We start from the raw sequence: 25,138 nt of genomic DNA on the forward strand, positions 1-25,138 counted from the left end.
TGAAAAGATCAAAAACTTAGAGAAAAGACAAAAAATCCTAAAAAAATGGTTTTTAAAGATATTTTTATTTTATGTAAAATAAAATTTAGCTATTATAGAGATTTATATAGGTTAAACCTGTTTATTAAAATATTATAGTGTCATCTTATGAAAAATACCACTACTCTTAAGCCACCTTTTAAATTCTCACATACATATTTCAAAAAATATTTTTATCTTTTAAATTGTACAGTCTAAAAAGAATAAAATAAAAATAATTTTCATAAAAAAATATAGAAAAATAAACTTATGAAGGTGCAAGAACAAACTAACTTATTTAATTCCACCACCAGTGTTGTTTTAAATCACTTTGCTTTTTTATGTATTGAAAAATAATTGTTTGCCTCCAGAAAAAATAATACAGTCGACAACTCCTTTAATAATATAATAATATCTATTAAAATTTTAAATTAAAAATAAAATAAATATAATTAAAATATTATTATTTTAGATTGAATGTTTTTTTAGTATGTCTGTGATCACTCTTTTTCTTCTATTCCCCCATTATCTCCGACTAGTTAACCCCACAAATTAATAACATATCAATGTCATTCAATTTTCTCATAATTTATCTTATTTTTCTTTTTATACATTTCATATTTCATGTGTTTATGTATTTGAAACCCTTTATAAACAATATTTAAATAGAGATTAAAATTGTAGCTATCATTAGGTACTTCCAAAAGACCCACTTGATGTTCACATCTCATACATTTCACACCTAACACAACGTGGAAGTGTTGCGGAATTGAATTTTCTTTTCTAATTTTTTATCAGATATATTTAAATAGATATTTAGATTTGAAGCTAATTGGGTTAGAAAAAGATGAATTGACAATTTGTAATTAGACCTCTTAAAATGGATTAGAATTCACAAGCTAATTTGGTCTATTACATATTCGAGTGAATTGGGTTGAAATTTTTTTATAAATTTTAATACGAGTTGATTTTTTATTCGACTTATTTAGAATCCGATTCATCTGGGTTGAATCCGTGGTGAACCGGATTGGCTCACCAACCCGCAAATAAAAAGTCACGCAAGTGCTTTTTGTTTAATTGGGCTTTGTATTTGGGTCAGGTTATATTGCTTTTTTATCCAACACATAGAAAATTTGGTATTTTTTTGATTTTAGTTTATATTTGGATTGTATTTAAATTTATATAGATTTTAATTATAACTATAATTTAGTTTTGACTGAAAAGAAAATGCTTTTTTAATTAACTGAACCTTGAACCTGTGAGCTAACTCATTTAACTCACTAATCCGTAATTGGTCGAATTAAATTTGAATTTTTTTTATTCAATAATAAGTAAGTCAGATTAAATTAAAACATTAAATAATCAACATATGATAGATCAATCCAGATCTAAACTAAGTTATCCATTTTCAAAACTTTACCTCTAACCAATTACGAAGACAAATTACACATAGACCCACTAAGACTATATTTTCATGAGTAGACCAAATCTAAGTGATATCTGTGGTTTAAAAGTCAAAATGTTGGTGCTGGAATTCGGATCTAAAATGCTGAATTTGATTCTTTCTACTCGTGGAGAAACGATAAACTCGTGTCTTTATTCTTCTAAAATTCGCATGCCTGAAAGTCTTCCAAAACAGGATCTTTATCCTCTCTCACAAACCAGATTACTCTGGAATCAATATCCGCTCCTCGCGGAATTGGTTTCTTAATATTAATGACGATAGATGTATTCGTCATAGTTTTAGCATTACGGTAAATTCGTGTCAAATATATATAACAACAGATTTGGATGTTTTTTTTTAAAAAAAAAAAAATATATATATATATATTTAAAATAAGAAATATAAATTTAAACTTTTATATTTAGAAAAATGGAAATTTTTTTAGAAATTTTTTTTATTTAGAACAAACTATAAAATAAAAATTTAAAAATATAACAAAATATCAAATTTTTTAACTGAAATTTATAAAAATTTTAAAATAGAAAAAAATATTAAAATTGATTGAAAAATTTTTTACTTAGGAAAAATATAAAAGTAGAATTCGGACCTTTTCAATGCAACTTTTTTAAATTTGTTTAAATTTTATGAAGTTTGCGTATTATAAAATTTTGTTTTTTTAGTAGATATTTTGATAGGTATATTTATTTATTGAAAATGATTAATTATAAGTTTAAAATTTTTATAGTATAATAAAAATATTGTTATTTAAAAATTAGTTAAGAGTAAAAAGTTAAAATTCAAAAAATCAAATTTAAATTCAAATTAGATATTTTTTCAAGTTATTGGTTGTTTAAATTAAAGTTAATAATTAGAAAAAATAAATTATTTAGTCATAATTTTTTTATTTAAAAGGTTAGTAATAGTGTCTAGTGAAATAATAATAAAAAACAACATGAATTAAAGTATTTGATTTGAATTAAATTTGACAAATGTATATTTATATAGTTAAAATAATTTATTTTATAAAAAATTTGGTGTAATGGGTTAGAATAATAAAGTTAAATAATAAGCTAATTGAAAGTGTAAGGTTTGAATTTATCGTAGCATGTAATAATGTAAGATGAGGTTGTGACATTGGTGGGTGCCACTAAGGTCAAGTCTTTATATGTATATGTATGATTATTTAGCTTGCTTTTGAATAATTGATCGACTAAGAACTGTCAAATTCTTAAAAATTAAATCATAAAAGCTGTGCTTCCATAATAGATGGTGCAACTGGTTCATATAGTACACATTTTGAACGAGGAATGAAATAAAAATATAAAAAAAATATAGACCAAAGAAACATGAATAATAATAATAATAATAAAGTATGTTAGCTAGATAGTGAGAAACAAGGTAAAAGTAAATAAATGAATTATATAAAATATTGTATAACAGTTATAAAATGTATCTTTTTAATAAAATAGTTTTAACCTATAAATTATTCATAACATCTAGGTATCATAAGCTTTTTAAAATTAAAGAAAAAAAATAGAGATAATTTCCCCCCATTTCACATGAGAACTTAGAAAGAAAATATTTTTGTTCGATCAAGCAAAAATAACTGTCATCATTGTATTTTTCTCCTCAAACAAGCTGTACAAATATAACATTTTTTCCACCAATTTTCTTATAATTACGGTAACACATTTTAGATAATTTAAAATAGAACTATTTAATATCTTTTATCAGCATAAAACTATTTAATTGATATTTGTGGTATATATTTTTTCAAGCATAGATAACTATGATGATAAGATGGGAATAGACATGTCGGATAAACATGGTGATAAGATGGGAATATACATGTACCATAGTAATTATGTCTTCGAGGAAGAAGAACAAATTTATTGTTCCTATTTATTTCGTGATATTTTTAAATAATTTGTTTCTGTTCTTTTTTTATTTTAGAAAGGAAGACTTAATTTATACGTAGTTATTATCTATTTTCAAAATTTTAAATAGAATTTGGGAATATAATGAATAAATACATATAACTCTAACATCATCAAAATATTTTTAGTTTACTTTATGGTTGGGAAAATATCTTAATCATCCCTTTTGTCGGCAAGAGAAGGTTGTTGGTGTGACCATAAAAGGGGTACAAGGTAGATGAGTTGGAGTCACAAAAAGATCAACATCATGTCTTGGATCTCTGTTACATCACTCCCCATTCCCCTTTCTTCATCATCTTCTTCTTCCTTCCCACACCTCACCAAACATCGCAAACCAAAACGCCACCATCTCTGCAAAGTCTCATGCCACACCAACCACGATGTACCAAATGAAGAACCAAAAGCATCACACAATAGGAGGAACGTTCTGATTGGGTTTGGAGGACTGTACGGTGCCTCCACTCTTGCAGACAATCCTTTCGCCATTGCTGCTCCAACTTCCCCTGACTTGAAAGGTTGTGGCCTACCAGAGTTACCAGAAGGTGTACCACCCACCAAATGTTGCCCTCCAAAATATTCAAACATCATAGATTTCAAGTTTCCACGACCCAGAAGAACCCCTAGGGTTAGACCAGCTGCTCAGTATGTGGATGATACCTACGTAGCCAAGTATAAGAAAGCTCTGAGTAAGATGAAAGCCCTTCCTCCTGATGACCCTCGTAGTTTCACCCAACAAGCTAATGTCCACTGTGCTTACTGCAATGATGCCTATCACCAAGTTGGGTTCCCTAAAATTGACTACAAAGTCCACGATTCCTGGCTATTCTTCCCTTTCCATCGTTGGTACCTTTATTTCTATGAGAGAATACTGGGAAGCTTGATTAATGACCCAGATTTTTCTATTCCATATTGGAACTGGGACAACCCTTACGGTGGCATGGTAATCCCTTCCATTTTCACAGATACAAACTCCCCTCTATATGACCCTCGCAGGAATGTTGTTCATCAACCACCAACTCTTATAAACCTAAACTACGACCTAGACGAAGACGTGCGTCAAAATCCAGAACAACAAATCTCTAATAACCTCGCTACAATGTATAAAAATGTTGTCTCGTGTGGGAAACTCCCATCGCTCTTCCTAGGAAACCCTTATCGTGCTGGTGGTACTCCTGGGGGTGCTGGGTCCTTAGAGAATGTTCCTCATACTCCAGTTCACATTTGGACTGGTGATGCGAGACAGCCTAACCTTGAGGACTTGGGAAACTTCTATTCAGCTGGAAGAGATCCTCTTTTCTATGCTCACCATGCCAACGTCGATAGAATGTGGAACATATGGAAAACATTACCACGTGGGAAGAGAAGGGATTTCACAGATAAGGATTGGCTGGAATCTATCTTTTATTTCTATGATGAGAACAAGAACCTTGTGCGTGTAAAGGTGAAAGATTCATGTGACACGAAAAAGTTGGGGTATGTTTACAAAGATGTTGAAATTCCATGGCTCGGCGAGAAGCCTAAGCCCAGAAAACCTAAATCTAACGCTAAAGCTAAGAAGAAGGTGTCATTTGCAGAAAGTTTTGGAGTTAGTGCAGCACGAGCCGCTGAGGCTACGAGTGTAACGTTTCCTCTGACTTTGAATTCAAAGGTAACCACTGTTGTGAAGAGGCCAAAGCTGTCGAGGAGCACGGAGGAGAAGGAAGAAGAGGAAGAAGTGTTGGTGATTGACGGAATTGAGTTTGATATGGAAAAAGCTTTGAAGTTTGATGTGTTTATCAACGACGAAGATGAAAAGGAGATCAAACCAGGCAATAGTGAGTTTGCAGGAAGCTTTGTGAGTGTGTCACATTCTATGCAGAGCAACAAGAAGGTCAAAACCTGTCTTAGACTGGGAATAACGGATTTGTTAGAAGACTTGGACGCTGAAGATGATGATACCATTGTGGTGACGTTGGTGCCAAAATACGGTGGACCTGTCACAATTCAGGACATAAAGATAGAGTTTGCAACGGAATGAAAAATAATTATGGCATGCTTGAAAAGGTGTTTTCAATATCCATTTGAACCTTCAAATGGTTTCAACATTGTATTCAAATTTTACTATTCCATGGCAAAACTTTCAATATGGCAGCGCGGTGTTAATCTATGTTCTTTCTCGTCATCCTAAAATCATATCTACTGCTGAGCAGAGAAGCTGAAATGCTTGTGTGCAAGTTTCTTTCTTGTTATTCCTCTGCAGTTGTTTCAAGTTGTTATTCCTCTTTACTGTTTGCACTCCTTTTAATATTCTGTCATTTTTTGCTTTCTACTTATTTTTTGTCTGGTTTATTTGCTTATCTGTTTATTGGGTTTTTACTGATTTCACCCGCGTTTTCTTTACATGCACCACACATTAAATTAATTAATTGTACTTCATACACCAAGTTCTACTATGCGCACTCCACGTTTTATAACTAATTTCTGTTGGTTGCACTCTCATGCTTTATGAGTCACAAACCATATTTACACTATCATTTTCAAGTTATTTTTCAAGTTAAGCTTTTATTCATACTTTTACCTTTCTTATGATTCGTAATTCATATTATCATTTTCAAGTTAAGTTTTTTTTTATTTTAATCATACTTCTACCTTTTCTTATGTTTAGCTATTCATATCTTTTTTAGCTATTCATATCTTTTAAGTATGCACTAACTTTTATTAAAACAAAATAATAACAATTCTATTTTAGAGTAATAATGCCAATAACGTTTTTCACATATATTTTTAAGTTTATTTTAAAATTGTTTAAAATTGTTTTGAATGTTTTTTTAATATATTTTAATATTCTAAATAATTTTGGATGTACTTCCAATCTTATTATTTCAAAATTTTAGACCATTTAGATGTACTTCTAATTTGGTTATTTTCAATATTTTTAAACTATTTTAGATGCACTTCTAATTTGGTTAATCTAATATTTTTAATTATTTTGGATGTATTTCCAATTTGATTATTTTAATATTTCTAAACTACTTCAGATACACTTCTAATTTGGTTATTCTACTTCGGATGTACTTCCAATTTGGTTATTTTAATATTTTAAATTACTTTATATACGTCTCTAATCAAATTATTTTCATATTTTAAAATCACCTTACATATACTTCTAATTTGGTTATTTTAAAATTATTGGAAATATCTTTTTTACAAAATGTTAAACTAAAAATTAAAATCTTTTCTCCTCACAAATATTTCCTACAAAAGTTTTCTACCGACAAACGTTTTCCAACGAACTACGTGATCCCTGATTCTCCATTATTAATGGAAATACGTAGGACTGAGGTTAATCCTTGTCGGGTTCATTTTCCAAAAATCCAAAATATTTCAAAAGTGTTTTGTAAATAATCTTTTGTCTAGAACTACGTGGTCTCTGATTTTTCATTTTAAATGGAAATACATAGGATCGAGATTAATTCTCACCAGGTCCAAAAGTTAAAATATATATATATATATATATATATATATTTTTTTTTTTTGTTTCTTTTATACACTTTTAGTTTTATTTCTGGGGAAAATAAACATTTATAAAAATCACATCTATTTTGCATATTTAATTAAAGGTACCGTCTTAGGACAGACAGACGTTATAGGGTGCTAGTACCTTCTCTACACGTAACTGATTCCCGAGTAATTTTCCAGAATAAACTATGGTGACGACTTCAAACTCTGTTTTTCAACTATTTATCCCTTAGTCACCGTCCCGTCGCGATTTAGGTTGAGACATATAATTTGTAATATTACATCAAATTTCTAAATTATTATTATTTTAAAATTATAAAAGTAGAATCTCTATGACTAAAAAAATCGGGTTTTTTATTATTTTATTCAAATTGATCGTAATATATAAATTTTTAAAATAATAATACAAATAAATCATACATAAAAAATTGACTTCAGAATAAAGAAATCATATTACTTAAATACGTTTTTAAAACAATAAAAAATAAGTCATATTTTGAAATACATACTTTTAGTTTTTGTTAGCAGTCCCACTTTATTATAAAAACATATTTTAAGACTTTTTAGCTAATTTGATTTTTAAAACTTATAGGTGATTTTTATTCATATATACATATATTTGAAAAATATATGATAATAAATTAATATTTAACTCTTTATTATTAATCAAATAATTAAAAGACTTAAAAAAAGTAAAGTCCTACTAATGAAGTACCACTTTATTAAAACAATATAAAGATAAAAAAAAAAAAACAGAATACAGAAATCATGAATCAAAGCACATTCTACCACTACACTAAAAACAACAAAAAATAGAAAAAAAAAAACAAAAATAATGTACTTAAAACAAGATTTTTATCTAAATACAGAAATGATCTGTTTGAAAGTACAACTTTTTATATCTATTTACCTATTTATACGGAAACAAAAAAAAAAACATAATTTACCTATATATTTATTTTTTTTAAAATTTAGCTATTTTTGTTAAAATTTCTCCACTCTTCTTTCTTACAATGCGCTCTCTTTCTCTATCTATCATAACATTGCATGGTTTTTCCTTTGCCTTTTGGTAGGTTCTTGTTTCAGACAGATGCTTGTTGTCTAAATGCAACAAAATAGACATTTTTTTATATAAAAATGCAGAAAAAAAAAACTTATGGAGGTGCAAGGAAGAAACTACCTTATTTAAGTGTTGTTTTAAATCACTTTGCTTTTTCATGTATTGAAAAATAATTGTTTGCTTCTAGAAAAATTAATACAGTTGACAACTCTTTTAATAATATAATAACATATATTAAATTTGTAAATTGAAAATAAATAGAAATAAAATATTATTATTTTAGATTGAATGGTTTTTTTTTGTAGTGTCTATGGCCACTCGTTCTGTACTGTTCCCCATTCTCTCTGGCTAGTTAACACCTCATAAATTAATAACAAAGATATCGCTACATCTTATTTTTCTTTTTATATATTTCATTTTTTATGTATTTATGTATTTGAGACCCTTTATAAAAAATATTTACATAGAGATTAAAATTGTAGCTATTTGGTTTTAAAAAATAAGAACCGACAACTTGTAATAAATGACAAAGACAAATAATGTTACATAGAGAAAAGGAAACATCATCGGCTATTTTCTAAAGACCCAGACTTCACACCTAACAACGTGAAATTCGTTGAGAGAAATATTTATTTAATATGAGTATTTTTGTTAATTTAATCTCACATTTATGATAATTTTTAAAATATATATTTTATAAAAATAATTTTTAAATAATGCATAATTTTATTGGAGGATATATTATTACATAAATGAATTATTTATCTTAATTTTATGAGTCTTACAATTCCATTTAAATTTAAGCATTCTACTTAATCTCAATCTTAAGGTTAACGTAAGTACTTTAACTTATTTTTGTAAAGTCCTACATTTGTTACCACACTTTAATACTTAAAAACATGTTCTCAATTTCTGTCGCTGTGAAAACAAATTTTTTGAGATATAATATTTGTATAAACAATGCCACATCATTTAGCATGATAATAAATTGTATTATGCGATTTTTATATAAACAAATACATTTTATTCCACACACTATGATGAATAGGACATTGTTGTTTTGACTATGAATCATGTAGAGAAAAATGCAATAATTACATTTTGGATCGATTGATTGAGATTGTGATTTATCATTCGAAGCCAGCTTGATTTTTCAACATTTCTATTTTTTGAATTATTTTTAAGAAAACTGTCCAAAAACTTTTTAATTGATTATAGAATGAAGTTCAATTTTTTTTAAAAAAGTTTTGATTTTGAAAATAATCTATTAAATAAAAATAAAGTTTAGTTTTTCTCAATCGAGTTCTATTAAAATATTTTATTTTACTGACTGTTAAAAGTATTTTATATTTTATATTTAAGTATTTTATTGTTGAAATTATCTCACTCCTTTTTTCTCGGTCAAATTCATTTATTAATATGTTTGTATTACTCCTTTTTTCTCGGTCAAATTCATTTATTAATATGTTTGTATTTTGAAAGATAAAGAATTAGTTACCTTCTGAGATATTGTACATAATTAATAAGATCAAGTTAATGAAAATATGGTATTCAATATAATATTTTTTTAATAAAAACTCAATTAAAAATATCAAATTTTAATTAAGCTTAAAATTAGATAAAAATGACTATAAATTAAAATTGAAAGATGATTAATTATAAAACATTATTTTATAAAATTAGAACTAACATTTAAAAATTAAAATTTAATTGTAAGTAATATACAAATTTAAAAAATTTACAATATAATAAAAGTAATTGTATAGGGAAAATGGAAATTATAATTTTATTAGAAATAAAAAGCATAAACTTAAATTTGGATAAAAGATTTCAATAGTTGTATATAACGTGGATATTTGAAATTAATGTCGACGAAGATTATGTAAAATAGTTGTATAATTATTATTGTTCTACGTTACAAAGTATTTCAACATTTCAATGGTCAATAAAATTATTATATATGTGTGTATCAAGTTATTTCACGTGTAAGAATTTTAATATTAAATGTTGTCTTTACATATCAGACACACAATAAATTATTTGAAACGAATATTCTTCGGAAGAGGATAAGGTTTTAAGTATGTGGTGATATGTAAAACAAAAAACATTATTCACTTAACAATTTTATGCTTATATTATTTTTGATGTCGGTCATTTCTTCGTCATGGTTTAATATATTAAGAAGAGAATTACAAGGTTAATTTAATTTTACAAAATTTATTTTTAAAGATGAGATTAGATAATAATAAATAATATAATAATAAAATGGTAAATTTATATCTATTGTTTTAACCTTGAATATCCTCTCAGAAAAGAAAAACATTTGGCCTGTGTTCGTTTGAAGGTGAGTAGATTTGTGAGCGAAGATAATAGGCAGCCTGCCGTGTTCGTTTGAAGAAATGCATGCAGAAGTGAGAGCGAAGAAACGAGAGATAGACGAATTTTGGTATCTCGCCTATTATGCGCGGATATGAGAGGAATTGCTGTAACTTTTACATTTTTACCCTTCATATCTGTATCACGTGCCATGCATTCTGAGGGCTAAATGGTAATTTAATTATTACTTTTACTAAAACATATTTTTTAATCTATCACATCAATCAAATCTTTTTCAAACTCTCACAAACTTTACTTTCAAATTCACTCACCATCACTTCTAAATCCCTTAAAAAAAACAACACAAATTTCACTCTTAAATCAATTCAAACCCTTCCACTCACTCTCTCTCAATCCCTCTCCTTCAAGTGAACACAGCCTTGGTTTTGGAGTTATTAATTGATGTGATCCCTTTTCTTATTTGGGCAAGAGCAAGGGTGTTGCAGTGTGAGTGAGCATAAAAAGGGGTATGAGGTAGATGAGTTGGAGTCACAAAAAGATCAACATCATGTCTTGGATCTCTGTTACATCACTCCCCATTCCCCTTTCTTCATCATCTTCTTCTTCCTTCCCACACCTCACCAAACATCGCAAACCAAAACGCCACCATCTCTGCAAAGTCTCATGCCACACCAACCACGATGTACCAAATGAAGAACCAAAAGCATCACACAATAGGAGGAACGTTCTGATTGGGTTTGGAGGACTGTACGGTGCTTCCACTCTTGCAGACAATCCTTTCGCCATTGCTCTTCCAACTTCCCCTGACATCAAAAGTTGTGGCCTACCAAAGTTACCAGCAGATGTAGAATGCACCAATTGTTGCCCTCCACAATCTTCCACCATCATAGATTTCACGCTTCCACCAACCAGAAGAACCCCTAGGGTTAGATATGCTGCTCAGTTAATGGATGATACCAACATAGCCAAGTATAAGGAAGCTCTGTGTAAGATGAGAGCCCTTCCTCCTGATGACCCTCGTAGTTTCATCCAACAAGCTAATATCCACTGTGCTTACTGCAATGATGCCTATCACCAAGCTGGGTTCCCTAAAATTGACTACCAAGTCCACAAATCCTGGCTATTCTTCCCTTTCCATCGTATGTACCTTTATTTCTATGAGAGAATACTGGGAAGCTTGATTAATGACCCAGATTTTTCTATTCCATATTGGAACTGGGACAACCCTTACGGTGGCATGGTAATCCCTTCCATTTTCACAGATACAAACTCCCCTCTATATGACCCTCGCCGGAATATTTATCATCAACCACCAACTCTTGTAAACCTAGACTACAACAAAAACGATCAAGTCTGTCTAAATCCAAAACAGCAAATCTCTAATAACCTCGCTACAATGTATAAAAGTGTTGTCTCGTCTGGGACACCATCGCTCTTCCTAGGAACCTCTTATCGTGGTGGTGGTGAACCTGGGTGTCCTGGGTCCTTAGAGAGAGTTCCTCATACTCCAGTTCACGTTTGGGCTGGTGATACGAGACAGCCTCACCTTGAGGACTTGGGAGTCTTCTATTCAGCTGCAAGAGACCCCCTTTTCTATGCTCACCATGCCAACGTCGATAGAATGTGGAACATATGGAGAACATTACCAGGTAAGAAGAGAGTGAATTTCAAAGATAATGATTGGCTCACATCTAGCTTTTATTTCTATGATGAGAACAAGAACCTTGTGCGTGTAACGGTGAAAGATTCACTTGACACGACAAAGTTGGGGTATGTTTACCAAGGTGTTGAAACTCCATGGCTCGACCAGAGGCCTAAGCCCAGAATTCCTATACCTATAGCTAAAGCTAAGAAAAGTTTTGGAGAGGCTACGAGTGTAACGTTTCCTCTTACTTTGAATTCAAAGGTAAGCAGTGTTGTGAAGAGGCCAAAGGTGTCGAGGAGCGAGGAGGAGAAGGAAGAAGAGGAAGAAGTGTTGGTGATTGACGGAATTGAGTTTGATATGGAAAAAGATTTGAAGTTTGATGTGTTTATCAACGACGATGATGAAAAGGAGATCAACCCAACCAATACTGAGTTTGCAGGAAGCTTTGTGAGTGTGCCACATACTCATATGCACAGAAACAAGAAGGCTAAATCCTGTCTTAAACTGGCAATGACGGAATTGTTAGAAGACTTGGAAGCTGAAGATGATGATACCATTGTGGTGACGTTGGTGCCAAAATACGGTGGACCTGTCACAATTCAGGACATAAAGATAGAGTTTGCAACGGAATGAAAAATAATTATGGCATGCTTGCAAAGGTGTTTTCAATATCCATTTGAACCTTCAAATGATTTCATCATTGTATTCAAATTTTACTATTCCATGGCAAAACTTTCAATATGGTTGCGTGGTGTTAATCTATGTTCTCTCTCATCATCCTAAAATCATATCTACTGCTGATCAGAGAACCTGAAATGCTTCTGTGCAAGTTTCTTTCATGAAATTCTCTGCAGTTGTTTCAAGTTAGTTTCTATTTTATGAGTAGAAAGAATACATCGTTATAATTGACACCTCTGTACAATCAACATGTATTTTTCTTTAAATTGTATAATCAATTTTTGGAATTCTATTGTTTTATTCAAAAATTATTTTACAATAACAATGATGAAAGTTCAAAGAAAAAAAAATATCAATACTAAATTGATATCTTTAATATATACAAATTTTAATGTTTTAATTATCGTTTATTGGTGGAACAATTATCAAAATAATAGTATTGATGCAAGAAATATTAGTTTAAAATTTAATTTTCTATGTCTATAGTTTTTGGTTAAACGTCTGAAAATAAAGTTATTTTCTAAAATGATTAATTTTTTTAATTATTTTAATTATTTTTATTAAGATTAAATTTATTTGCATTATTATATTACTATGAAATTTATTTGAATTATGTAATATCCCGTTTAATAGTCTTTCAAGCTACTAAACAAAATATCATATTATGATAAGGCAAAGCAGATAGTCAGAAAAGTCGTTCAAGAGTTTAATACAATCATCCTAAAACAACCTGTTTTAAACCGTTGTACTATTCTCTAAAGCAAACTTAAGGAGAATATAATTTATACATCCCAAAATGCTTTCTTCTAAAAACATAAGTTCGAAAACAAAAGAACACCAGGAATCACAGGTCAGGTCCGGTCCGAGGGAGGAGTACCATCACCTAAATTCTTCTCTGCTCACACCAAGTCGTAGGTGGTCATCGCAAAAGAAGACGTTCAAGGAAAAACATGCCAGGCAAAAAGGGTAAGCTAACAACTCATATAATAAGAAGTGAATTTTACATAAATAAAATAACAAACAATTTTACACACATCATAATTAAATCAAGTCACTATTACAAGACACACAAGTACTCGACTCTAACTCAATATCCGGATTATGTAAACAAATTGGATTTCTTGGTAGCTTGCACCTGTGAAGGTTCCTAAACTCTGCAGAGTTTAGGCTCAAGGGGTTATCACCCAACCACTCCCAAGGTAAGTCCCCTTTGCGTCTATAACTGATTGGGTCCATAGACTAGGACCTCCTGCTACTCCTCACGACATAACCCATCACACCCTACATGAGTCTCAATGGATTATTGGAGCGTCAGGATGCTAACCAAAACTGAGTCCTTAAATGTTTACACACACTAAGTACTTTTCCTAGGAATTCCCATGAAATCCTAGTTCATCTCATCCCTTCACAATTCTCATTTCACCCACTTTCCTCATACAATTATATGCATACACTACACATCATCATCATCCAACATATTGTAAGCAAACATCATCTTTTCTCAATCCATACAACTATCATTCATTTAGAATAGAGAAGAAAACATAACCCTGCAGTGAAATTCGCCTAAGCTAGCGAATCTCTCCTAGGCTAGGAAGTAGTCTCGCTTAGACGAACTACCCCCGTCTGGGCGAGACCCCTTACAGTGGGCAACTCGAACACCTGAGCGAGTTCTCGCTCAGGCCAGGCTGGTTCGCTTAGACGAGAAGATGTCTCGCTCAGGCGACCCCAGCTCGCCTAGGCGAGACCTCGCGTAACAATCAGAGGCGACTTCCTGATACTTTCGCTTAGGCGAGAGCCACTCGCCTAGGCAAAATTATCAGGTTTTCCACACTGTTCTTCACATGCAATGTTACGAAATCCACACCACAATCCAATTACACATCACAAGCAGTTCAAAAAGGAAATTAAACTAAGGATCATCTCATCCAAACATACAAGGAACCTAATTACTCAAAATTTGATCGAAGGTTGGCTTCCCTTACCTCTTTTGCTAAGATTGAGCTTGGTGGAATTTGAAATGGGCACCAAGGAGGCAGAGGTCTCAAATTAACCTAGAATTTCATCACCAAGGCACAGAGAAGAGGGGATTTCATAAATAACTCAGAATTCAGGGATGAACAGATGGGTTCTAGATGGAATTGAATTAAAATGGAAAAACAGAACCTATCGAGGAGGAAGGGAACTGAGGGACGAAGCACCAGAGGGTCCAGCTGAGTCTGATCTTGCAGAATCTGGTCACAGAACATAAGGAATTGGTGAGGGAATTAAGGGACTAGTAGAAACAGGAGGGAAGAACTGATAGCAGAGAGGGAGAGTGGAAGCTTATGTTTCTGATTGTTTAGAGAGAAAGAGGAAAGATGGTTTTGTAATTAAGGGGTTTAACAAATTATGTTCTAAATTAATTTTTTGAGTTTATATTCTGAAGAATTATCTTAAAATATTTTATTTAAAATTAAAAAAAGAAAAAGAAAAATATCTGAGTATAAAATAAATTGTATGTTTTTTTCGCAAATATCTAACATATAACGAGATATGTAACGAGATTGATTTATTAAGACTCATTTTATTGAATGAAAGCTTTTGCTTTGTGAAAGAATTTCTCTTTAGGTATATTTCAGTAGAACTATTTTTGAATTTATAGTTCAAGATAACAAATCTTCATCTCCATTTTCTATTCTTCATCATTTGGTAGGAAACAATGGAAACGATTCAATCTCTTGATAGGTGTTCATTAAGAACATACTTGACTTCATCTAGCAACTTTTCCATTTTCAATACTAGTGATTTTATAGAACATGTTCTCTTTAAGGTGAACAAACTCTTCTTGGTGTTTTGTAATATCCTAGAATCACAAACAATTAAGAGTCATGTGGAATGAACACCATTAGTCTATCCTTTCAACGTCACCCCACTATATATGATAAGGAAAATTATTTTTTTACAATTTTTTCGACGAACTTTTGACAATGTTGACATGGCAGTACCTCATTGGATGAAAAAAATGTTTGGTGTGGCTTAAAAATAAAAGAGAAATGTTTGGTATGACTTGAAAAAAAAAGCTTTATCAAACTTTATTAAAAAAAAGTTTGTCAAAGTATCATAGTCCATACGATAAAAAACTAAGATGGTTAATTTCTACTAGAATTGTGTTACCATGCCCAAAGAGTCTATCAAGGTGTTACCTTCTTCTACCAATCATGACAAAAGCTCTCTAATATGTTATTCCTTCTTAGAGAGAACAAGTAATGTTCAATAAATAGCCTCTGTCTACCCCATATTATCAGTCCATCTTCATTTTCAAAGGACTTCAAACCAAACTCCTCGTTAAGTCATTTTGAAATAAGAAGTAAAAAGGTAAAATTTAAAATTTAGTTGTTAAAAAATTATTTTTCTGGTTAATACTACTAGAATCACTACTAAAAAAATTTATATTTCTTGTTAATTTTGTTTTAAAATTTTTTTTGTAGGAAATACTTACATATTTTGTTGTGAAAAAAAATTTGTAAGAAATTGCTACCAATTTTTTTGCAAAATAATTTATATAAAACACTTTTCGCAACAAATTTTGTAGAAAATACTTGTAAATTTTATAATTTTGATAGAAATAATTACTCATAAAGAAATTACCTGTCAGTTCAGATTCTTATAAAAAATGTCAGAAAAAAATCGCCAATTGGAACATGAAAATGTGACTGAATTGGTCCTAGTTACTCTTCGGAACGGAATAGAAGAAGGGGAGAGATTCTCGAACCGAACTAGGAAACGGATCCAATGACTTAAAAAAAACTTGAACGAGGAGCCATATGAAGTGAAAATCTCGTGTACGATTCTGTAGAGTGGCAATAAGGGTGACTTATCTGTCAACTTTTCCATTATTACACTCAAAAAACCAAACTCTGCCTTATGTAAAGTTGCTAGAGTACGCTTAACCTCTGAATTTGAAGTTACTGCTTATATTCTTATAAAAAATGTTCGAAAAAAATAATTTCTTACAAATTTGTTTAAGAAATTTGTAAAAAAAAATCTTGTGTAATATGAAAATTTTTAGTAATAAAAAAAAAAGTTACAAGAGGATTTATTTAAACGGTTGATGCTGATGAGTAGAAAATTAGTTTTGCACTTATTAGCATTTTCCGTTTTCTTTTGTTTGAAATAATAAAGACAATTGGTTGCATTTTAAAAGTGATTTCAATATACCAAATCTCAGTAGAATTGGTAGAAGCATCATCATCAATTTTTTTTCAACAAAAATATGTTGAATGATCGATACAACTAATATGAACGCAAAAGGGATAAAAGGGAGTTTATCGCTGTAAAATAAAGTTCCTATCAGTACTAAAAAATTTTATATTGAATTTTTTTTTTGTAAATTTGTTAAAAAAATTTATATGAAAAGACTTTTTCTTGCTATTTTTTTTAAAAATTTTAACTGACAAGTAATTTTTTTGTAGATAATTATTTTTTATAAAATTATAAAATTTGCAAGTATTTTTTATAAAATTTGTTACGAAAAATATTTTATATAAAATATTTTAAAAAAGAGTTGGCAGCAATTTTTTGAAAATTTTTTTATAATAAAATTTATAAGTATTGTTTTAAAAATATTAAAAATAAAATTGAAAGGAAATATAAGTTTTTTTTATTAATATATATATACATGTATATAATAAATATACATAGAGAGAAAACTAAAGTGGTGAAAATACAGGCTTAGGCTTAGGCTTAGCTTCATGCTTCAGCAGTGTTGTGGTAAATATTTCATAACTCTACAAGCATGACTAAATCCTATCAAAATTTAAAAATTAGAACTCCAAATCGGCGACGATCATTAATATACAAATGGCTTTGACACTAAAATGGGGGTTCACGATGGGTATGCAGAAAGAACCTCACCATGTCGTTTTTTACTCCAAATACAAAGCATAAGTGCAACTATATATATATAAATTTATATAAATAATCATTTGTGTCATGGTTGGTTGGGTTTGGGGTTGGGGTTGGGTTCACTCTCTATCTCTTGTGCCAATTCTCTTGTTAGGTTGTCAGCACGATCATCAAGCCCACCAGCGAAGGTGTACACCCTGAATGCAAATTGAAACGCTTTCCAAAGCAACGATGCACCTGATTTTTTCGATCCATCTTTGTTAGTACCAGAGTTGCGCTTCTCCTGCATTCAGTTTCACCAAATACAGAGAAAGTAAATTTAGTTTCATTGTTTGGTAAAAAGTTCTGTGATGTGTTGTGTTGATCTCCTTTGTTCTAACTTTGATATACCTTTAGTGATAACTCCATGCAGTTGGAGGAAACGTCCACCAACGCTTCCTTGATCTTTATGAGAATGTGGAAGTCAAATTCGATGTTGTGACCCTTAAATTTCTTAGATTCATCATCTTTGGTTCGATCCAAAGCATCTAGTTCTGTCTTAATCTGTATTTTGCTCTTTTGGGGTTAGAATTTAGAAATGAATTTACAGTGAGTGAAATGAATTTGATGATTTTGGATTACCTTGCTGAAATATTTTTCAACCTTGTCCAGTTGCTGAGCCATGGGAGGCACTATTTTCCAATTTTGAAGCTCGGTGAGTATTGAGTGCAATTTATTGTACAGTGCTGCTGACATTCTCAAAGCTTCCAGCTTCTTTGTGGGGAATCCTTCAAACCTTGATAGCACCTATGTAGCAACGGAATTGCTTACTGTTGCGAATGAAAGAACCAGCAGCAATGAATGGAAGCGAAAACATAGGGACACGGATTTTCTTAACTAACCTGTGATTCATCAGTTAGATTCTCAAGAACGGATTCAACATCTTTGTGGAACTTGGCCAATTCTGTCATATCTTTTGTCTTGAAATTAGAAATGGTAGATCTCAGCTCCAAGATTTGCTTTGTATATTTCTGAACATCTTCTTCTATTTGTTGGAAGTAAGAGGATCTAAATAAGTAAAGTGAAATATAAGCGAAACAGCTCAAGAAGTGGGACGTTTAATACTCTAATTACAGAACTCGACAAAATGCATTACGTACTTGGAAGCTCCAAAAAGCAATCAACTTTGATTGGCTTCTCGGATGTGATACCAATATTTTAGACACTTTAATGATATGCATGTACAAAGTATCCAAATCTTTTCCAGAAGTTATAAAATTCTAATACAACTTCAAACAAAGTGCAGAAGCATGCATAATACAGAAAACAGAAATACTGTTATTTGTTGAACAAAAGTGAAAATTATTCATTTACGTATTTATAAATGGTTTTAAGAGGGGAATAAGGTTCATATTATAAACAAATAAAGAAGTATATGATGAATTAGGATCTATCAATATTATATTTCTTACGAGATGGTTCATACCTTTTTGTCATCTCTGCTAGAGCATCAGCCATTCCTTGTTTCCCTCCGGTGCTTGCTCCACCAACGCCACCTTTTTTCCCAGCAGAAGATTTTCCAGTGAGGCTAGACCCTTCCAATTTTCCCTTTAGAGACCGATACAGGTTGCCCAATTGTGCCGATCTTTTCAACTTAGTAGTTGCCTTAGCGCGCAAGGATCTCCCTCCTCCCAGAGGAGGTGGTGGCGGAGCGCCTCCTGCTCTTGGACCACCTGGCACGGGTGGCGGAGGTGCTAGAACTGATCCACCTTTCAAGGGAATGGGTGGTGGAGGCGGTAGAGTAGCAGTTGTTGCTGAACCTGAACTTGGAGGCAATGGGGTTGGAGGAGGAGGAATAGCAGTTGTTGCTGAACCTGAACTTGGAGGCAATGCTAATGGTGGTGGTGGAATAGCAGTTGCTGCTGAACCTGAACTTGGAGGCAATGGTGGTGGTGGTGGAGGTGGAAGCATCCTAACTGGTGCTTCATTTTCCTCCAGTTTAGGAGCTGATTGTGGAGGAGGTGGTGTTGGTGGCACTGCTACATTTGGTTGCAGAACAGGTGGTGCTGGTAATGTTACATTTGCTGTTATATTGGTCGGTGCAGGAGGTGGAGGAGGAGGTGGTGGGAGTGGTATAGTGTTCATCTTTGTCATAGATGGTGGGGGTGTAACTGAAGGTGAAGACAGTACAGGTTGTGGTTCATGCTGTGGAAGAGGTGTTTTTTCTGGTTTAGGAGATTGTGGTTGAGTTTGTGTGTGATTGGGAGGTAGAGATAGCCTTACCTCCTTTATAGCAAAAGGTTGAGTTTGGGGATCCAATTCCTCGGTTGTGTCCAAGTGAAACACTAGATTTTGTAACGAGTCTTTTCCATGATTTGAAGCTTTGTCATCCACTTGTTCCATTTCTCTGATTGATTCCTGCTCCATCTTGTGGATATGTGTTGGTGACATCTGGGAAGACAAGCGCTTTACATCAATTGGGTTCAACTTTCCGACAGCTTGAACTCTGAGAGACAGAAGAAGTGGTGAGGCACAAGAGCTTCTGGGACTGTCTCCAGATCTTGAAGACTGTCTTGTCGACTCTGGAAGAACAGATTTTGGTGTAACTGGAGGAGAGCAGTGAGAGCTGCTGCTATCAGAAAAGGAGGTTGATCGCATTATATGTTTTCCAAATGAACAAGATCGTGGACTCAACTCTTTCTTATTCTCATATTCCTCTATGTCAAACCTCTCACTTGCTAAGTTTATCAGAGAATCTAGAGTGGTCAACAATGTCTCACCTGAAAAACAAATGAAACAAAACTTGAGGGTTGGAAATGGTGTCAACTTTGATCATTGTAAATCTCAACACAAGGACGTACGACAACATTACCCAGTTGACGCATATTGCTGTTATCTTTGCACGATGGTAACACAATATTGAACTTGTGCATCCAATCATTTTGCATAATCCACGTCTCTCCAAGACACTTCAAAGCCTTGCAGAAATAGGCCATAGCCTGCATGCAGTAAAACAGTCCACGTTTAGTGTGTCTGTTCCTCGGACAAAACATGTTTTTGTTTTCACTTTTTAATTACAAAAGTGTCGATATTTCGAACTTTCAACTGTTTTTTCGGGACTTGTAAAGAAAAAATATCACTGTTTTAGTAGAAATCTTCGAAAATAGGAAAAAGTTGTGAACAACATGAAGATTGAAAACAGAAAATACTTTTTTGAAATTTCATGATATTTGAGCATGACAAGGATGATTGAGGAGCAACTAAATGTGGAAACCTGGTCCGTAGGCTTGCCCTTAATCTTTGAGACTTCATTTTTGGGTATGATACCTGGGTAAAGCCCTTGAAGATCTTGCAGGGTTTTCATGACCATCTGTGACAGATGAAAGACAAATTCGTGAAGCAAGCAAGAATATATCGTGAGGGGATTGTGGCATTAATTTCTCCGAACAGAAAGAAATTACAAAGCACCTCACGTAAAGAAGCAGTCCTGTTGCATGAAGCAAGGTCCATGAGGTCTCTGAATGCCAATATCTTCTTATGAATCTCAACCATTAGAATCAATTGGTCAGTTCCTACAAACGACAACTCCAGCGACTCTTCATTTTCTTTGCTCTTAACCTTCCAAGACTTCTTAGGAGCGTGTTTCAATCCCTGAAAGGTGTCCAACAACAATTTTCCTTGAATTTTGAACAATGATATAAGAAAGTTCGACAAAATAAAGGAATGGGGAAGTTCAAAAATCCCAAAACCAAGATTTTGAGCTTCATAAAACAGTGAATACATCATACACAGATTATTTTCATTTTAGCAAACTGAACCTAACTAGCCTCAGGTTCCTAATAGACATCGAAACAACAATAAATGTGTTATTAATGAGAGAAGAAGGTTAGAGTTTTACCTCTAAAATGTGATGTGTCTTGCGACGAAAGCGTAATGGCTTGAAACCGCAGAACCCCACGGTGGCCATGTCTTCTGATAATAAGACTTGAAATTAATCCTACAACGTTCACAGAAAGACGGAAAATAAATTTAGAAGAGAAAAGAAGAAGATGTGCAAAATAGTTGCATAGAAGAAATAAGGAGAGAAATATTGTGTAAACCTTGGATAAATGAATATCCAAATTAAGGAATATTGCGTAAAGGTTTGATAAATGAATATCGAAATTAACTGGGTTTGTTTGTATTGATATTTTAAGAGCATGCACGTCACATGTGACATGCATGCAATTAGGGGTTATCCTAATTAATAATTTGTGATACAGAAAGCAGAAGATAATGACAATGGAACTTTCTCAAAAGAGAGAGCCAAGGAAGAAAATGGAAAGAGGAAGGATTATAAAGATTGTTCCTTCCTCTTTCGTTATGGATTAGTTTGAGTCGTATTCGGTATGGCTTAGTGTTTATGCTTTGTGTCTTCATCATCATCAACGGCTAACTGATATTGCAGGAAACTTGATGTTCTGGGTTGGCTTATGCCTAAAAATAACACTCTCAATCTTAAACACCTTTCTTTCTTCTACATTAAGGTGCAACATTATTGGAATTATTAATATATATGACTCTACAATTTCTATATTTGTCCAACCTTTCTTTTCTATTCTAACAAACTCATGTTGACTCGTGTGTTTAATTTAATGTTTCTCCCATCATGTTTCTGAACTGGGCAAGTCTGTACGATAAATCAATCATTGTTTTAAATTAAAATAATTGTGCGACACGAAGATTTATGAGTATATAATACATAATAATCATTAGTGTTTTCTTCAGCCACCACAATTTTGCTTGATATAAACCCAACGTAATATATAAGCTCACGGTCAAAATTCATCAAATCTTTCTAATAATATGTTTAAATTCGGGTTGGGTTCCCCTTTCCACTCACCTTCTATATAGATTCCTCCATTCACATCCAAGAAATTTTCATTGTCTCAATTATTCCATATAAACCTTTCAAACCCTGATACTTGGACTGAACAATTTTACCCCACACCGAGTTTTATTAATGATTCCTCACCTCCATTTCTTCGTAATAGACTCATTGAATTTTTTGCGTCACACATATCGATTTTTTGAAAGTTGACTTTAACTAGCATGGGCTTAGCTCACGCTAAGTCATTACTAACTTTAAAATTAATTTTTTAACTAAAGTAGTTTACCGTTGATTTGGTTGGTGTAAGACATTTTATTTTAAAATTTTAGTGTTGACTCAATAACTTCAAAATAAATTATACAATACCTTTATATTCAAATAATATGAAATAAATAAATAAATAATTATAATATATTAAAGAAATGAGATAAAGAAGATCAAGATGAATAAAAAGTACGAGGAGATTTATAAATATAAATAAAGAAGATCAGTCAATGATACTAAGATTGTGTTAATTTTAAATGAGTTACTGTTAGAAGAAGTTTAAGGAGATGAATTTACCAGTAATTATTTTGTTCGTATTCAAAGATTTCTCCCATCAGATCATCAGGTTAGGATGAGAAGATTCGAAGGTGAAAAGTAGTTTTTTACATTATTATCTTTGACTTTTTATCACTATACCTGCACCGGAAAAGGACAGTCTTTACAAAGGAATCAATTCCTTGTCCTTTTACACGTATTAGGGAATTAGTGTTTTTATTTATATATAATGATAATAAAAAAAACAATAATAATATTAAAAATTAAATTAAATAATTATACTAATAATAATGGTACCAATATATTAATTTTAACTATAAGAATAAAATTTAAATATTATATTTTAATCTATTAAAACTCTATGTTTTATATTATTAACACCAAATTGTCGAATAAAATTTATTATCAAAATTTTTAAAAATAGATAATAAATAAAATGAGAACGAAAAGTATTTTTTTAAAGATTTTTGTTTTGGCCCAAATCATTTTTAATACCTAAACCATCCATATTTTCCGTTTACACTTTAATCTTGTTTATTTTATTATTAGGTACATTTTGTTTTTAATAACACCTTTTTCTATTTTTAATTATTTTTATATACCATTTTTATTTTCTTTAAGAGTAAACAGACCAAGTCTTTTTTATCACCCGCACCACTCAATATTATATCCAAACTTTGCTTTTGTTTAGTTACGAGTCCAACAAGTATTTACCTTATTTACACCATCTTATTTCATTTTTGCACCCCTTCATTTTCATAGACCAATAGCCCATTATTGCTTATTAAAAAAATAAAACATTAAATTTAAAAATAAATAAAGAAACCAACACATCATAGTTATGATTTATTATCGTTAATTATTTAAACAACAAAAAATTAATAAATTCAATAAAATTAACGAGAATTGAAATCTAATTCAACAAACAAAAATTAAACGAAAATAAAAAACAAATATTATTTTAACTTTTATATAATATATATATATATATATATATATATATATATATATATATATATATATATATTTGATATGCAGGGGTTGAAAAGACATTGACAAATCAAGATGTAGTGAAATGAGTAACATGATGTAGAAACCAAGTTTAATTACTCTAATTTTTCTGAAAGAGAGCTTGGATGAAAATAGGGACTGAATTATGGTATGGAGCAGAGAAACTGAGGGAAGTCTCGTACACTTTAATGAAGGAGAAGGGACATATAGTCTTTATATATTGGTAGTGCTACTGTGGTAGATAAAATGATGGACCCGACAAATCTTGCAATTCTCTCACCCCTACCCCTATCTCAATCCTTCATTATTCATTCCTTTATAACAAAATATGTTGCTTTCGTTATGATGTTGTGTTATTGTCTGGATATCTTTGAGGCGTTGATAAGAGTATTTGCTTTTATCACATTTGGTGGTATACATTTGGTCGTATATACGTCAACGGGCAGGTAGGATATGGGTGTATGGATAGTAGTTTTTTTATCTTGGATAAATATTCGTTATGTATTTGTACCCATATTCATGCGGGTATCCATTATATCGGTATCAGCATAATTTTTTAATATTCATGGTTACCCATGGGTATTTATAAAAGAAAGTTTTAATATTTAACAATATATTTTAACCATCAATTCAAATAAAAGTTTAAAGCATAACATTTATAAATTTCAAACGAAGTGCAAATAACTCATTTAAATAGTGTTGAATGACAATTTACAAAAAAATAGAGATTTTTTAAAACCAATTAATAAAAAATAACTCATTCAAAATTAATGTGTTAATGTTTTAATATTTTTTTTTAACGGGTACGACTATCCACTGGTCGGATATTATGATACATGTACCCGCTCCGTTAATCTGCGAGTATAAAAAATACCTACACCTGTCCTGTTAACATGCAGGTATAAAAATACTCATACCCATTATCCGCGAGTATCAATTTACAATATTCATTTCCTATCCATTACGGATTTTATCATGAATATTGCTGAGTACAAATTTTGTTTTGACATCACCAATGGTATAAATGTATGTTTCAGTTTAGTCTTGTAGGGAAAGTATTCATAAAATGGTAATTTTCTGTTTTTTTTCTTTTTTCCTTTTTATGTTTTTGTATAAGGGTTAAATGAGAGACCCTACAAAAAATAATATATATATATATATATATATATTAATAATATAAAATAAAATAATTAGAAGACAAAATGGGAATACAAATTTTATTATCAATAAGGAA

General features: G+C 31.2%; 3 protein-coding genes across 3 annotated transcripts; 2 read left to right on the forward strand and 1 right to left on the reverse strand.

The window, feature by feature from the left end:
- The first annotated feature begins 3,578 nt into the window (after positions 1-3,578).
- LOC114178844 (polyphenol oxidase, chloroplastic-like) lies at positions 3,579-5,707 on the forward strand. Its single transcript, XM_028064964.2, has one exon. It carries the CDS (start codon positions 3,617-3,619, stop codon positions 5,414-5,416), a length of 1,800 nt encoding a protein of 599 aa, XP_027920765.1. The 5' UTR covers positions 3,579-3,616; the 3' UTR covers positions 5,417-5,707.
- Positions 5,708-10,796: 5,089 nt separating this feature from the next.
- On the forward strand, positions 10,797-12,697 carry LOC114178845 (polyphenol oxidase, chloroplastic-like). Its single transcript, XM_028064965.2, has one exon. The coding sequence runs from the start codon at positions 10,812-10,814 to the stop codon at positions 12,570-12,572; it is 1,761 nt and encodes a 586-aa protein (XP_027920766.1). The 5' UTR covers positions 10,797-10,811; the 3' UTR covers positions 12,573-12,697.
- Positions 12,698-17,322: 4,625 nt separating this feature from the next.
- Positions 17,323-21,879, reverse strand: LOC114178932 (uncharacterized). Its single transcript, XM_028065082.2, has 10 exons — positions 21,584-21,879; positions 21,382-21,480; positions 20,952-21,134; positions 20,758-20,853; positions 20,356-20,482; positions 18,970-20,263; positions 18,386-18,551; positions 18,126-18,290; positions 17,895-18,047; positions 17,323-17,787 (listed from the first exon to the last, which is right to left on the reverse strand). Exons 2-10 carry the CDS (start codon positions 21,448-21,450, stop codon positions 17,590-17,592), a joined length of 2,451 nt encoding a protein of 816 aa, XP_027920883.1. The 5' UTR covers positions 21,451-21,480; positions 21,584-21,879; the 3' UTR covers positions 17,323-17,589.
- Positions 21,880-25,138: the final 3,259 nt, after the last annotated feature.

Source organism: Vigna unguiculata, chromosome 3 (assembly GCF_037176805.1).
Source record: "Vigna unguiculata cultivar grain cowpea cultivar isolate G323 ecotype 2 chromosome 3, ASM3717680v1, whole genome shotgun sequence".
NCBI lineage: Eukaryota > Viridiplantae > Streptophyta > Magnoliopsida > Fabales > Fabaceae > Vigna > Vigna unguiculata.

What these genes read in the sequence shown, in the direction of transcription:
- LOC114178844 (XM_028064964.2), top strand. Translation starts at nt 3,617, where the DNA reads ATGAGTTGGAGTCACAAAAAGATCAACATCATGTCTTGGATCTCTGTT.
- LOC114178932 (XM_028065082.2), bottom strand. Translation starts at nt 21,450, where the DNA reads ATGGCCACCGTGGGGTTCTGCGGTTTCAAGCCATTACGCTTTCGTCGC. An exon ending in GGACTGCTTCTTTACGTGAG is followed by an intron (nt 20,854 to 20,951) that starts GTGCTTTGTAAT and finishes CATCTGTCACAG; the next exon opens with ATGGTCATGAAAACCCTGCA. An exon ending in GCATGGAGTTATCACTAAAG is followed by an intron (nt 17,788 to 17,894) that starts GTATATCAAAGT and finishes AACTGAATGCAG; the next exon opens with GAGAAGCGCAACTCTGGTAC.
- LOC114178845 (XM_028064965.2), top strand. Translation starts at nt 10,812, where the DNA reads ATGAGTTGGAGTCACAAAAAGATCAACATCATGTCTTGGATCTCTGTT.